Genomic DNA, 14968 nt, shown 5'->3' with positions numbered 1-14968 from the left:
CTTTCCATTAAACAGACCAACCAGCAATCCACCATATCAAAATGTAAAAGTGAGGCATCTACTGCAGGCTGGACATTTACCAGAAGGTATCTGGTATGACACAAAAATAGATGCCAGGTGCTACAAAAATCAGGTATCATCTCTCATTTTAATATGTACAATACATACAAATTAATAGGAAATCTGTAGCCAACATTCCAAATCAACATAACATCAACACAAAATGAGCAGTGACATCAGGAATGGTCATTGTTGCTGACAAATCATTGTTAAGACACAAGCAACAGCCAGAAAGCAATGAAGGAGTAAAGAAAATATAATAAAGCAGTTAATCAATAAAGGATCTGCTTGAAGATAAAGTACGAATTGCAATAAGTATTGGAATACTATTAAGTATTCAGTTAGTACTAAAGTTAGTACTTTAGTTAGTGCAATGGAGAAGTATCCACATTCTAAGAAGACAGAAGTGTAAGTTGTACCATTACTTTGCTTCAGCTCATTCTAAGTAAAATAATTACTCCCTGAACCTCTCCCAAACCTTCTTGCCAATTTCTGAACAAATGAATGACCTCTTCTAAAAACTTCTCTTGGATAAAATTAGTACAAAGGTAAAAAACTACTTATGGAGAAAATGAGGAAGGATGAAGTAAGATACTGTTTTCAGATGAGCACAACAGAAATCCTGCCAGTACCTGGAGAGCCTCTGGGCTTATCAGATGGTGTGGACTCGCTTTTCATTAGCTCCCTTTTGTGGTGCCCACGCGGAGAGTGCCTCAAGGATTTTTTCAAGTGCAAAGAGATGTTCATTACTGATAAAGCCCAGAAAACGAACAGAGAAATTTTTAAATTTGAGCAGTTTCAAGATTTGGGTGAACTTCCATAAGGGTTTATAGCATGTTTGGTTATTTTATTAGACCACTATTACTGCAATAAAATAAGAATACATAAAATGTCAGCTGACAAGGCCTATGAGAGACTGAATTTCCTTCTGCAAGGAATATAGACTGAATAGCAAGTCCAGGCTTTCTTCTCCAACTCAGATATTTAAAGTTCCACTGATTGTTTTTTTGTTTTGTTTTGACATGGAGTTTTGCTCTTGTTGCCCAGGTTGGAGTGCAGTGGCACCATCTCAGCTCACTGCAACTTCTGCCTCCTGGGTTCAAGCAATTCTCCTGCCTCAGCCTCCTGAGTAGCTGGGATTACAGGTGCATGCCACCACACCCAGCTAATTTTTTGTATTTTTAGTAGAGACAGGGTTTCATCATGTTGGCCAGGCTGGTCTCGAACTCCTGACCTTATGTGATCCACCTGCCTCGGCCTCCCAAAGTGCAGGGATTAGAGGTGTGAGCCACCGCACCTGGTCCTACTGCTTGTTTTCTACAAAAATTTTAATACTTTAAATTGTTCGTTCACAGAGTGCATATATAACTTCAAAAAATAACCCTGCAGAAAGCAGCGCTAAGCGGGCAGAGCTAACATTCACCAACTGTAATATGTTTTTAATGCTGTTATATGATTTCTTGCTGTGCATTTATGCAAAAGCCTAGCTGCTCTCATTCAGCAGGTGGCAGCAGACGCTGTAAGAGTGGCTGTGGAGTTCCACCATTTGCCAGCTCAGCAGATCCATCACTGCTGCAGGCAGCTCTGGAGCCACAGGTGGCAGACCTTGGCGATATAACATGGCACTGTGCGGGCACCAGGCCATCTGTCACTGTCAGACTGCTGGGTTCCATTTTGTACATGGTTTCTGCTATTGGGCTAAAAAAATGTCCACACAATTATGTGATGGATTTGTGTCCATTAAGGCAAAACAAATTACTTGCCCCCATGATTTAAATTGGTTTTCAGAATGGTCTATAAATTCTCACAGGTTAAAGAGAATTGAATGTGCATAAGGTGATTCAAAACCTGACAACACATGGCACTGGGCAGTGTTTCCTCCTGGACCAGAAAGGGCTTTACAGGCAACACTTCAGCCCAAGTGTGCTGGCATGCTTGGTCCCTTCAGGGGCATGCCATTATAGCTGTGATATAATTCCATCTGCACCTTTGCCTTCTGGGAAAGCTACAGGCCTTAGAGACACTAATGTAAATCTATCCAAATGCCTTTCACAGACCCTACCTACTACCACCCCTCCACCTCCCAGAAAAAGAAAAAAAAAAATTATCATGCAACAAAAACCCAACTTCAAAGATTTCAGCATCGGGTAAAATAAATAAATAAATAAATAAGAGGTGGGACTCACCATGACCCAGAGGGGAAAGCTACAGGGAAAGTCATCTGCAATAATGGGGACATGCCATTCCTGTGGTGGGGTACTGAGGAGACCAGAGATGCATGACACATCTCCCTTGTCAACACAATGTAGGCACATGAGTACTAGATGGCTCTTCTGATACCTACACCACAGTATCAAGCTGGGGCTGCTTAGCACATCTGTTGCTGCACTTGGGGAGGAAGGCCAAGGTTAAGGGCATTCCTATAATGGCCATTTAAATCTCCGTGCTACTGCTGCAAAGCCAGTTCTGCCCCTTTTAGGGGCCCTGCGGCATTTCTGTTATTTGCTACTTCTCTCTCTGGTCATCTCAGGAAGAAAAGCAGTCCTTCCAGCTCAGTTACTAAAGGGCTCTGAGACTCCGTATGGAGTGGAAACAAGTTAAGGGCATAACATAAATGAATAAAATGATAAATCATGGCTACCCAGGCACCAATGGGAGAAAAAAAATGCTTCTCAGCAGAACCTCCTTCTTCTCCCAAATCCAGCAAAGCCCTATGCTACCCTTTTAGGGTTGTAGAAGCAACTTTCCTTTGGAGGTTACAAGAGGGATAGGGAGAGGAATTGACTTGCTCTGTACGGCTACTTTACCACCTCCAGAAAATCAGGCCAGAGCCTGTGCGTGTCCTAGTGAGAAGGGCCGTGATGCAGCAGGATGTGCCAGGCTGTGGCGGAAGGGCCTCTGCTGGCCATCCTCTCTCTCCTCTCCTGGGAGGGTAGGGGAAACAGGAGCGACAGAAGTCCAGTGGGGGGAGGGAGAGCAGCCAGCCAACTGCTCTCAGACTGCTGAGGTAACCCCAGGAGAGAAAGCAGGGGTAACTGTGAGCATTTTATCCCCTTCCCGCAACCACTCCAAAAAGGCTAGGGCTAAACTTTGGAGACACAAGAAAAGAGAGGATTTGGAGGAGAAAATGGTTCAATCTAGCTTCACAAATGGAATATTAACAGTGTGTCACAGTATGTCTGGCTTCAAAAAGCAGCAGCAGAGCCCTCTCCTCACCCAAGGTATAAATGGATCTAAAAAATATTAATCTCATAGTCACGCTAAGGTGATGGGCAAGGTAAGGAAGATACATTCAGGGATGATAAAAAATGTTTCAATATGTCTTTAGGGAACTGATATCTACCTTCAAAATGGATTAATCCACATCCAAAGGACTCTGGATGCTAAAACCGCACTGCAGTATAAACGGGAATGCATCAATAACGGCCTTTATCATGACCAGCATTCCTTCCCACAGCTCCTGAAACCTACCCTACAAGAACCCACTAAAGCAATCCTGTACTATTAAAAGCACACACACAGATCTCCAGCTTTGTCGTATCTAGTGTCTTTTTCCCTTTGGAAAAAAGAAACAAAATCAAGATTTGGGGGCCATGAGCAGGAAAGGACAGCAGAGGGTGTGTCTTGCAGTCAGTCAGGTGGGAGCTGAGCAGCTTTGCCAGGCTGGTTTCTACAGCGCTCAGGATTAAGCCTCGAGTTCTACTTTGCAAGCACAAGGAGCGCTGTTAGGACAATGTTGGGGAACCAAGTCTCACATTTCCCTGCTGGTACACGGTGTCAGTCATTTACACTGCAGTCGAAAATCACAGCTCCTCCTGCTATGCAGCAATGCTTATGCTGATGGGATTGGAGCACCAATCATCACAGATCTGTCACAGAAAAGGGAGCTCTGGTTTTGCTGCAGTTTCTTCTTATTCAGACATTCTTTCTTCAAAAATGAATTTCTTTGGAGACTACTAAAACAAACAGACCTTCCCTTCTGTAATTTCACGTTCTCTTAAATGGAATTTGTCAAGGTATTCCTTTGTCAACAGTATTGGTGATTTCACACTCTCTAAAACCTTAATTAAGTTTGGAAACACTGTGCCTTTACCCTGTCAGAGCTGAGGAATACTGCAGAATGCAACACTCATTATTGTCACCACAGTTATGAAAAACATGAAACACTGCTTAGCTGGAGTGGCAAATACAGGCTGTTGCCTGTAAAGAGGGATGGTAAGACCATTATTCAAATACAAATTGCCTGAAACTGACAGGGAGCTAACACCTTTCGCCTAGCTCATCCTTACAGAGAGGAGAAGGGGAGACTCTGCCCTGCAGGACCCCTCATACCTAGACTTAAAGAGGTCATGACCCGCTGAAAGAACATGTCAGAATGCCTGGCTCCATCCTAGCTTACAGCACATGAACGTAACAACTCTGCCCATCCCGGGAGACTTCACCCTTCACGCCGAGTCAACACAATGGACCCAAAATCTCAACTTGCAAGATAGAGTTTATTTTTAAATGTTTGTTTATAAATGCTTATCATCTTCAACACAGGCCCAGGAGGACTCCAAGCACAGCTCAGTAAGCAATTTCTGGCACAGCTGAAAAGGAACATCTCTGTAAGTTAGGTTGCTAAGGCAAAGACAAGACAGACTTTGCTGAAAGCTCAATCCATTAGATCAATCAGTCACCAGCAAGCCGGCAGAGAAAGAAATGGAGTCAGATGCAGACAGAGACATAGCGCAGCACAGATTAGGAGTCAGGTGGTCCAGATTTAGGGCAAAATGGACTGCTTTCCAGATGTACGACCTTGAGAAAGTTATTTAACTGCAATTAAGCCTTCCTTTACTTAACTGTAACATGAGCTGATTGCACTAAACTCTAAGGCCAGCACCAGAAGTCCAACTCCATGAGAGGTGGGAACAGGTGAGAAATCAACACTGTCATTACCACTATGACTACTGTTCACATAGTCCATTATAGCAAAATAATCCATACCCTGAACCACAAAAGAAAATAAACTTTATTTTTGAAGGTGGCCAAAATACATATTTTATATACAAAATAACTAAAACCCACAAAGAGCCAGAATGAAAACCAGAGACAAATAACATAGTTTCGTAGGAATGCTACTTCACCTCACCATAAAGGAGAAGCATGCTGTCCTTTGTTTTCTAAAAATTCACCCTATATTGGAAGGAGTAAATTTTATGCTAAAAAAGAAAAGAAAGCATAAGGCAAGGCATTTCAGAAGTATTAATACAAAATACTTTGAATTCTATTTTAACCATATTTGCCATCAATTTCTTAAAAGGAACATTTGAAGCCATCTACATATAAGTGCTAATTATATCTTCGAAAATCTCAAAATTTTTATCTTCTAACAATAAAAAATGGCTGTAAATAGGCAAGGCAGTGCTCCTAAAGGTGTCTTCAAACTTAATTGAAAGAAAATAATTCGTGCGGTCCACCCCTTATCACAGTGTTCCTGGTGACGCCATTTTACTCCTTCCTCTCTGCCATCTTAGTACCACGGAATGTTTCCTAGCGAGCTGGCTGACATGCTTGCTTATCCACATTATGGTACTGCCAGAGCAGTCAAAGGTTTGATACAAATACACTTTTTGTTGCAAAAAGAACCAATCCCTGATTCTTCACTATCAGCCAGGCTAAAATTTCATGAGAAAACTGAAGTTTCCAGATTGAAGAGGTTCAGGAATCCCCTACAAGTACCAGAAAGGACAGCCTCTTCCGAGCACCCAAACTTGAGTAGACCATGGTGGAGGCAAAGAATATAGGAATAAACTGGGTCTCTGCTACCTCCCCCAGGGTACTTAATACCTAGCCTTATAATAAAGCCAGCAAAAGGAAAAAAGACCAGGATCTTCAACCAAGTTTTACTGTAAAAATTTCAAAGGGAGGCTTTGTGACACCCCCCATGTCATCCAACCAAACATTTTATGCAAGCAAATCTGCACTTAAAATGGAGTTCTAATTTGCTGACCTAAAACTCTTTCAAGGTGCAAGCCTCATAAAAGCCAAGGGAAAAGAATCCTTTGCATTCTACCATATATTTATTTAGGCTCTTATTCTGTAAATTAATATTTGTGCCACAGATTTATGGATCTTGTAGGATTCTAACCAGGGCTTAGAACAACCGAACCTTCCTATGTCAATGAAAAGGCTGATGTGAAGAAAATCATTTTCTCCCTAGCTTCCAACATCTATTAATTAGAGAAGACAGCACTCACTAAGTAGGATAAACAGGAGCTAGTGCGATAAGACCTAGAAGAACAGCTGGCTTTATAAATTTGATATCAAGTTAAAAGGATTCTCAGATACCCCGTTCTGTGAAGCTTCAACTCCTGAAACAGCTAATAAAGCATGTTGAGCAAATTCTTCATGGTAAAGTTTACTATAAAATACACTCACTATAAATTCTTCAGGGTTTAAAAGATAAAAATTCTTCAGCCTTTAAAGGAAACACAAATCAAAGTTAAAATCCACTTCTTTCCTCTTAGTAACAGTACAAAGGAACAAAGAAATAAGCTGGGTCAAATCCAATTAATTTTAATAATCAAGATTTATAAGCTTACAATTACAAACAAGAGTTTTACACAAGCAGCTTTGAAGTCACAACTATTAATTAAGTAGAAGGCACTAAAAATTATTCCCATGAGTGAGAGTGAAAGCCTCCATCTATTCATCTTTGAAAACAAAAATCTTGTTTTGTCAAAACATTTGTTTCTTGTGTATTTTTAATCAGCTATTACAGGTCAAACCTGGACATGCAAAAAAACAAGAGCAAAATAAAGAATCTAAAAAAAATCCAGCAATTCTTTCAGGAATGGAAAACAGGAGTGCTTTTAAAAGACAGGGGAAAAGAAACCTGAACTCTTTTAAATTTATCATATTCACAGATTTCCTTTTCCTCTCAAGTGTCATTTCCATTCATGACTAGTGATAAATTCATACTTCTCATTAACTGAAATTACTGATGAATAATTAAAACCATGTGCTAAAATCACTCATAAAACCTATATTTCAAGTATACATATCACACCTGGTTTTTGAGAAATACATTAAAAAAAAATCCAAGAACCTCTGTGTTACACTTTTCATATCTGCAGCGTTCATTTAAAAGTCTATTTTGCATATTCAACCAAAAGCAAATTTTCAACCTCTCCCCGCTATATGAGTAAAAGAAATACTTACTGTAGACAAAAGAATTCCATTTTCTTTGTGGGAATATTCTCCACCTTCCTAAAGAACTCTTCTATACAATGTGCAAATTCATTTTCTTAGTTTTACAGTAACAAAGCTTCTGTGCCATAGAACCTAATGTAAATGAAATGGCCTTGCAGCTGCCTTCAGAATCCAGCTCACCTCGACCATGATACAGCTAATTGTTAAAAATGGTGGCTGAGACATTTTCCATACATTAAATTAAGGAGCTCTGATGAAGGCGCTGGCATCCACCCACTTCAGACAAAGGAGAATAATTTGCAACCATACCAAGGCATGGATAATTGAGTCATCTCCCATACAGGGTCAGTGTTAGAGGTTTCCTCCATCTTTACAAAATGCAAACCACATCTCATTGTCTCATCTCAGAAATCGATTCTTTGCAATGCTGCACTGGGTCAGAGTTTCAAAGGAATCTTAGTCATGGGTAAATCCAGAACTCCAATGCCAAGAGGAGCCGAATTCTCACAGTTCCTTTCCCTCTGCTGAGCAGCTCTCCTCTATTCCACAACTGACAGCTCCTCAAGTCTTCCTATTGTTAAGAGTAAAGAAAGTCCCCATACCTCCAAAAGGAAATAAACCCCTCAACTAGGGTGAACAATTTCCAAGTATAAGCTTCAGAAAGAGGTCCAGACCCCACAGGTCCCACAATACAAATACATTCTTTAGGATAAAAAGCCATACACATCATCATATTTTGTTGTTGCTTTTAAGGGAAGACAACAAACAAGCTGCTTTTTAATGCAGAATTAAATGTATTGTATCTTTGATATTAATCAAGGTATTAAAAGTATTACAGGCAACATTTGTAATTCTATCACCCTCCAGATAATGCTTACACGACTTAGGAAGTTTTCATTTCACTTACACAAATTATATTCTCTAGCCAAAAATTTGAAATATACTTAAAGGACTCCTATCATCTCTTTTGAGGCTGAATTTAAGAAATAAAAAAGAACCATCTCAATTTAAATTGCCAATATTTAGTAAATACTTAGAAATCCTCATCTTTGGTGTTACTATTTAATTCTTCTCATTTCAAGCCTTATGCTAAAACATTTCGTGAGATAGTTCAAAAAATTTCTAATGGTACTTTGTCCCTAATCACCAAATATAAAGGACTGAATTCCTAAAGAATCCTACACACACACAACACACACACACACACAACACACACACACACTCTCTCTCTCTCTCACCTGCAATCTCAAAGGAGGATCTAGTTTTAGCAAGTAAAATAAATTCTATTTTCATATTCCACCTCATGCAACAATTCTGCACTTCACATGTATCTCCTTTAAAAATCCTAAAGACCACACTACTTGCTACTTAAAGAAGAAGTTCACAAAAATCCCAATAACCAACTATTTAAATCTTTAAGCAAATGCTGCCCCACCCAATAGATTTTTAAAAGAAAAATATTAGAATGGCAAGATACAAATCTGAACAATTCTCAGAAGAATCAAGTACTTCTTCTATCAAATGAATTAACTACTTCCAAATTTATCTCAAATTTTCAAACAAACCAAGACCTTGTCTTTCAGAGGCACTGCAACAACATGCTGCCACTCTATTTACCAGGGTCCATTTGTCTTAATTTCTTAAAACACGGGCAATCCTACCTGCAGCTCTTAAATTTAAGGAGTTACAGAACGGTCGATGCTGTCGGTCACTGCAGCTCTTCCATACCTTCTTATATGAGATGAGCTCTGTCGGAACCAGTGCTCAAGTTTTTCCCACCCCAAACTGCCTGAATTGAGGGATGGGGGTGGGGAGAAGAACAGAGAGAAGAGAAAAAGAGAGAAAGAAGAAAAAGGAAAAGAACAACCCCTCTGCAAGTGCTGATGTGACTGAAGCACTAAAGAGTCAAATTAAACAATGAGATTGCAGGGTCCCTTTAAAAAGGGTGCACTGCAGCCCCCGGAGCACAGCATCACCATTCGTTGTGCTCTACACAAATTCAGAGAAGTCAGCCGTCAGTTTGAAAGCACAAACTGATGGGAGTAACAGTTTATAGGTTACAGAAGGGTATTTTATTGTTAACGGACTGTACCAAGTTAAGATTTAAGAGGGGGAGAGACAACATGTAGGCAAGGAATGCTATGATACTTTTTTCCCCCAACCCAAACCACTGCAATTACTCTGATGTGAATTTTTGATGACTTCCGACATCTTGCACGGTTAATAATCGCTTCAGCTGTCATGTTTGGTTAATGTGGAAAATGCATTTGCTGCATTGTGATGCAGTGCTGTGGCCACAGATTGTAACACCAGTTGTGAAGCTGGTCCCTTAACTGAGCAGCAGGAATTTGCACATGCCACGATGCTAAAATAAATGGTAGTTAAAAGATTTTATACAGCAGCAGACAGATTCTGCCATTTTAGTCTACAGCATGTGTAGATACAACATACAGAAGCATCTCGGATCATTGTGCCCTTGTCAATTGTACTGTCCTTCAAGCAGAACAGTAAATTCGCCATCTTAAATGTTTGGCCTCTTAGTAGTTAAAAGATTTTGATACTGTTTAATAACTATTCAGATTAATTATAGCTTTGAAAAGAACAGAGGTTATTTGCATTTCAGGAATATTCAGCCAATGAAACTGTCACTGACACAGGAAAATGTAGACCTTTTATTAACATATGCTCAGCTCAACTGTCACTTCTTTGTACAACATTTAGGGGAAAATATATGATGTGTAAGTAATGAATATTCCCATTCTACTGCAATGATTTTTAAAAGTGCTACTCAGGAAGGGATTTTTTTCCTCCATGTTTTAACATATAACCTGAAAATTAAAGACTACATTAAAATATTATGTTTTTCACTGTCAAAAAAGGAAATTCAGTGCAGCAAACAACTGTAAAATTACAGGAATGCTTATGAAAAAGCAAAGATAGAGCCACGCTAAGACCAAGGCACCAGATGATTAAAGTCAGGCTGGTCAGGTGATGGGCCATCATCATGGTGCAGACTGCAAAAGAAAAATAGAACCATTCTCTCTTCAAAAAAAAAAAAAAAACCCCACAAACCCTAAGATTGCAATCTGTTGGTTGCAAAACCAACATCTATACTGCAGAACCTGAAAGCCACATAATATTTGCCAATTTCATGATGTATTTTTATATAAATATTAACTTGGCTATTTAGCGTACAGAATTTGACTACTGACGGTTCTTACTCATCTACCATCATTATTTTTGTATTTTAAGAAGCAAAACCAACTTACATTGTTCCTTTAAAAGAACAAATATAATTAACTTATTTCTTATATCAGAACTTTTGCCAATTAAATACCCAGAGTTGAGATGTTTCAGACATTTCTGCCTTACAAAAACAAACAAAAAACCCCAACTAAACTAAAAAGAATGAACATAGGAATACACTGGGGTCTGAATAGTGAATAACAATGAAAGAACTTATGTTACTAGCATAAAAATCAACTCATGATTTCCTTTGTTTTATTCATTGTGATAACACCAAATGCATAATTTGGAGGTGCATGTGTTAACAAGCACTGTAAAGCTGAAGAGCTTTCTAGTTTTCTTACCCTAACTTAAAATTAACTGCACCAACAGTGCTATGTGGTGCCATAGCAGATGTCACAGTAGTTGTAGCTAACATTCAACAATCAAGCTTTTTTCGTTCCAGACCCAATACAAGGTACCCCTAACAGCTGAGAAAACGGCACAAGGAGGGAGGGAGAAATGTGTGTGTTGAGGGTAGCTCTGAAATTAACCAGGCTCAGCTTATGCTCCAATTATTGAACAAAAGACAATCCTGGGGGACCTCTCTCTGAACCAGTGCAAGAAGCAAACTCTTTTGTTTCTGATCAAATAAATACTGTATTGGAGCATGGTGGATATACAGCAATAGGAGTCTCTGCCTGGGGATGAAAAGAACCCAAAGACCCAAGTGTGGTTAAAGTCAAACTATTTCACGGATGTAAAACCTGTTCCCAAGGGACACATCTGAGGTTCACTACAGGGGAGTAAGAAAACCCTCTTTATTTACTGAAAATAACCTCACCAAGTCACTGTTAAGACATTTTTCCTCTTTAGTATTGCCAGCAAATAAATTAAGAGGGTATTTCTTTATGCTAGCTAGAATAAATTCTAAATCAGCTCAGCCCCTTCTTCCTGCATCTACGAGTATCCCAAGGAAACTAGATGAGAGTCTGGCTTGGAGTTGCAAGATATGCTGGCTGGAAAGGACCTCAGAGCAGAAGTGCCTTCAGACCCCAGATGCCTGAACAGGTAAGGAGGTCACAACAAAAATGCTGCAAAGAAGTCACCTTACAAAGGAGGTGCTTCTCTACTTATTTGTCACTAACTGAACATAAAGTGATCTACTCCTAAATTGGGTAGTCCATTGTTTAATTTTGTATTTTGGCTTTATATAACCCTAGACACCAAAACCAACACAAAAGAAAAGGGTTAAAAACGAACGGATCCAGCATTTATTAATAAAAGGGATTAAAGTGGGCTCACTTAAACAAATGTAGAGATTATAGTCTAGAAAAGGGAGCTATTGAACTTTTGTGGTTCAAGTAGAGCTATAATAATTGCCAGGTAAAATAACATTCAAGTGAACAACTGTAGAGCTCTCTAGTACAGTGACCATATACAGGATTTACCCAGAAAAACTTTTACAGATACCTGGTGGCCTCTGCTCTGTCTTCTGCCAGGTTCTCCAGGCTGTTGGGAAGATCAAGTAATAGTACTGGTGGGTAAGTGCTTTTAAGAGTAAAGAAGGAAGCCAGGTGAGGCTGGGTGATGACTCCCTCTATGACCAAACTGCCAGCTTTCTGAGATATAGCTGGGATAGCTGGGTCCCTGCTCCCTTTCCACCCCATCGCTACCAACCTCCTCCTGGCTTCTTCTCACTGAGACCTGCGCCCTTTGCCCCCTGCTAAACATTTATCCTATTACACATTCATTTTTACTGCCACAATTTTCTCTAGGCCCGTGGCTCTTGAAAATTCTGTATGGAGCTGTTTTCTGAGCAATTTTCTTACCCCATCTCCAAATGCTTCAGGAGCATTTCCACAGTGATAGCTTACCAGAACATCAGAAACGGAAATGAAATCTCAATTCTCAATCTAGTTAATCTTCCAATTCCTTAGCCTCAACAAAAAGCACCCATCCTTTTCCTTGCCCCAAACCTCACGCAATTTCTGAACATCCTTCTGAAGTCCATCAGGCACCACGTGTGACACATGTTTTATCCCAAATGTCCCTCACACATCTTTTTCCTCTGTTTTCTCAGCTACCACATTGGTCCTGGCTGTCGTCACCTCAAAGTTGTATTACTACAATTGCCTCTGAATGTCATCTAGCAGCTATCCTTCCACTGGCCAAACCAACTTCCATAAGCATTGCCATGCCCTCCCTCCATTCTTCTCAACATTTACATGCTCCGAAACTTTCAACACCTACCGCCTACACTCCACTGCCTGGCAGTCACTCCTTCCATGTTTGACTGCCCTTCCCTGACAGACTTTTCTTCTTAGCACATAACTTCCGTTTCTTACCTCCCTGACTTTGGTCAGGTTATTACTCTTCTTTCACTTCCTGCAAGCTAAACCCATTTCATTTTTCAAGGCCCATCTGTTCCAGGGAGTCTTTCCCAACTACCCTAGAATTCAGTCATTATTAACCGCTTCCATGCCTCTGAACTCCCACGGCATTTAGAATCATTCAGTCTGTCTGTCACTTTACACAGCTTGGACAGTTTGATCTTGCAGGAATGTTGGTGCTGGCTCTACAGGTAGAAGACAAACTTCCAGAGGGCAGCATCAAGAATTTGTATTTATTCGAATTATCTCCATAGTGCTGTCCTTAATGGGCACTCAACAAAACCACTTCCTAATTTTTATTAGTGTTTACCAAGCCCTGCCCAGGTAGATGCAGGCAGTTACAGTTAAAGGAGAGCTAAATATTACTTTTGCTTGTTCTTTCAAATCTTTTCAGCTCCCTGAGATAATTCCAGCCTCAGGTGGTAAAATCCTAAGGCAGTTCTTGGCCAATGTGCCAAGGCACTAAGCTCTTTTTTGTGACTAAGCATCATTACCAACAGTATTCAATTCCCAAGCTTGGCTTCCTTATTACATGCAAGTAGAGCCACGGAAGTTTGGGGAAAATGAGAGGCCTGACCCAAAGTCAGTGGTATGGCATTCACAGCTCATCTATCCTTACTAATCCGCTGAGAATGAAAAAGCAATCTGCTAATTTATCACGACATTTCATCCTGAATATTATTTTAAGTGAGGAACACTAGATTTAGGCAGTCAATAAAAAAACAGAAGATTTCTGCACAGCCTTATTTAGCAATAAAACAAATTACAGTTCATTCTCTCTTGCTGATACACAAACTAGACTGACTGCCCAGCGGTCAAGAAACAACAGGGAAAAGTAAGTTTTCCTGGCTACCAAGTTCCTACTTCCCCAGAGTGGTGGTTCCGCCTTTGATATGACTATAAACCAAAAGGGTGAGAGCAGGGTTTATAGGTGGGCCAGGCACGAAATGCAATTGGGTGAAAGAAATTTCAGAATTAAGATTTCCATTTTAAATGTGTTTTCAAGAAGTAGTTCCCCAATAAAAGCAATTACTAATGGGAAGAGGCTAAAATGGGAAGAGGAGTATAGTTCTCAATATTTCTCCAGGGCAATTCACTACAGTTTTAAGCAGGCTCCCAGATTTCTGAAAATCAAAATGGGAAAGGCTCTTTTCCTATCGGTCTGTCTCTGTTTCTGTCACACACACTCACACACTCACACACACACACACACACACACACACTCTCTCTCTCTCAGCATCTATTAAGCCTTGGTATTTAGACAGAGGGAACAAATGAGACTTTCAGCAAGAACTTGTAGAATATGTGAAGAAGTTCTACCACAGTAAAAAATAAATGGAATAATAAGATATATGTTTATTGGATTCATAGCCACAAAATTTCAGGCACAGAGAGACTCAAACTCAGGTTCTGGCCCAGGTCCTGGCTTTGGGCCCAAGACCTGGTTTTCTTGTTTCCTTACAGAGAGAGCTCTTGGCACAGCACTATGGGACATGTACTGAGGAAAACTGCATGGGTGCCTGCTAGAGCCCCAGATTTCATGGAATTTTAAGTCATTACATGGGGGATGGTGGTGGTTGCACAAGAATGACTTCTAGCTTGTTAATTCTTGTTACCAATGTACTTTTCACAACAGATGTATTTCTTGCCAGGTTGATTGTAAATAGAATTCTTTTAAACAAATTCTATTTTAAATTCAGCAGGGAAGCTGTTATTTGAAGGAATACTAAAGCTGAACATTGTCCCAACATTTCTTTACAAATCCAGATATTCAGATTTGGATTTGCTTATTAAAAGCAGAGTCCATCATAATTTTACTATTATGTTAAAGAAAAGACACTAAAACCTTAATTTTATATAGTTTTGCACATATTCATTATTTGTGCTACTATCTGGAAAACAGTGATATGGCCAGATACTGGTAAGAAAATACAAAATAAAAGACTCCTCAACAGAAAGAAAAGGATTATTAAAATTATCCAACCCTCAACGATTTAAACAAGCGAAAAAAAAAAACTATTTCTTTCATTATCAGGTTAGAGTTTTACCCACTGACATAAATAAAATGTAGCTTTCTGAAAGTTTTCTATGAAGAA

The 14968-nt window shown here is 39.7% G+C and overlaps 1 protein-coding gene across 6 annotated transcripts in view; it reads right to left on the bottom strand.

Annotated features, from left to right (window-relative positions):
* NUP93 (nucleoporin 93) overlaps positions 1 to 14968 on the bottom strand; it is a 116587-nt gene that overhangs the window by 54594 nt on the left and 47025 nt on the right. For 2 of the 6 annotated variants that reach the window (XM_017878795.1, XM_017878798.1), the window contains exon 4: positions 11953 to 11991. The exons of 3 other annotated variants lie outside the window; for them this stretch is intronic. In XM_017878795.1, the coding sequence (XP_017734284.1) occupies positions 11953 to 11991 (39 nt within the window). Of the gene's footprint in view, positions 1 to 8915; positions 9339 to 11952; positions 11992 to 14968 lie in introns of those variants that run through there. One more of the 6 variants, XM_017878801.1, reaches the window with a different exon arrangement.

This window comes from Rhinopithecus bieti, unplaced genomic scaffold (assembly GCF_001698545.2).
Source record: "Rhinopithecus bieti isolate Rb0 unplaced genomic scaffold, ASM169854v2 scaffold_11161, whole genome shotgun sequence".
NCBI lineage: Eukaryota > Metazoa > Chordata > Mammalia > Primates > Cercopithecidae > Rhinopithecus > Rhinopithecus bieti.
Note: the sequence above shows the minus strand (reverse complement) of the source record. Positions and strands in the feature narration are given on the sequence as shown.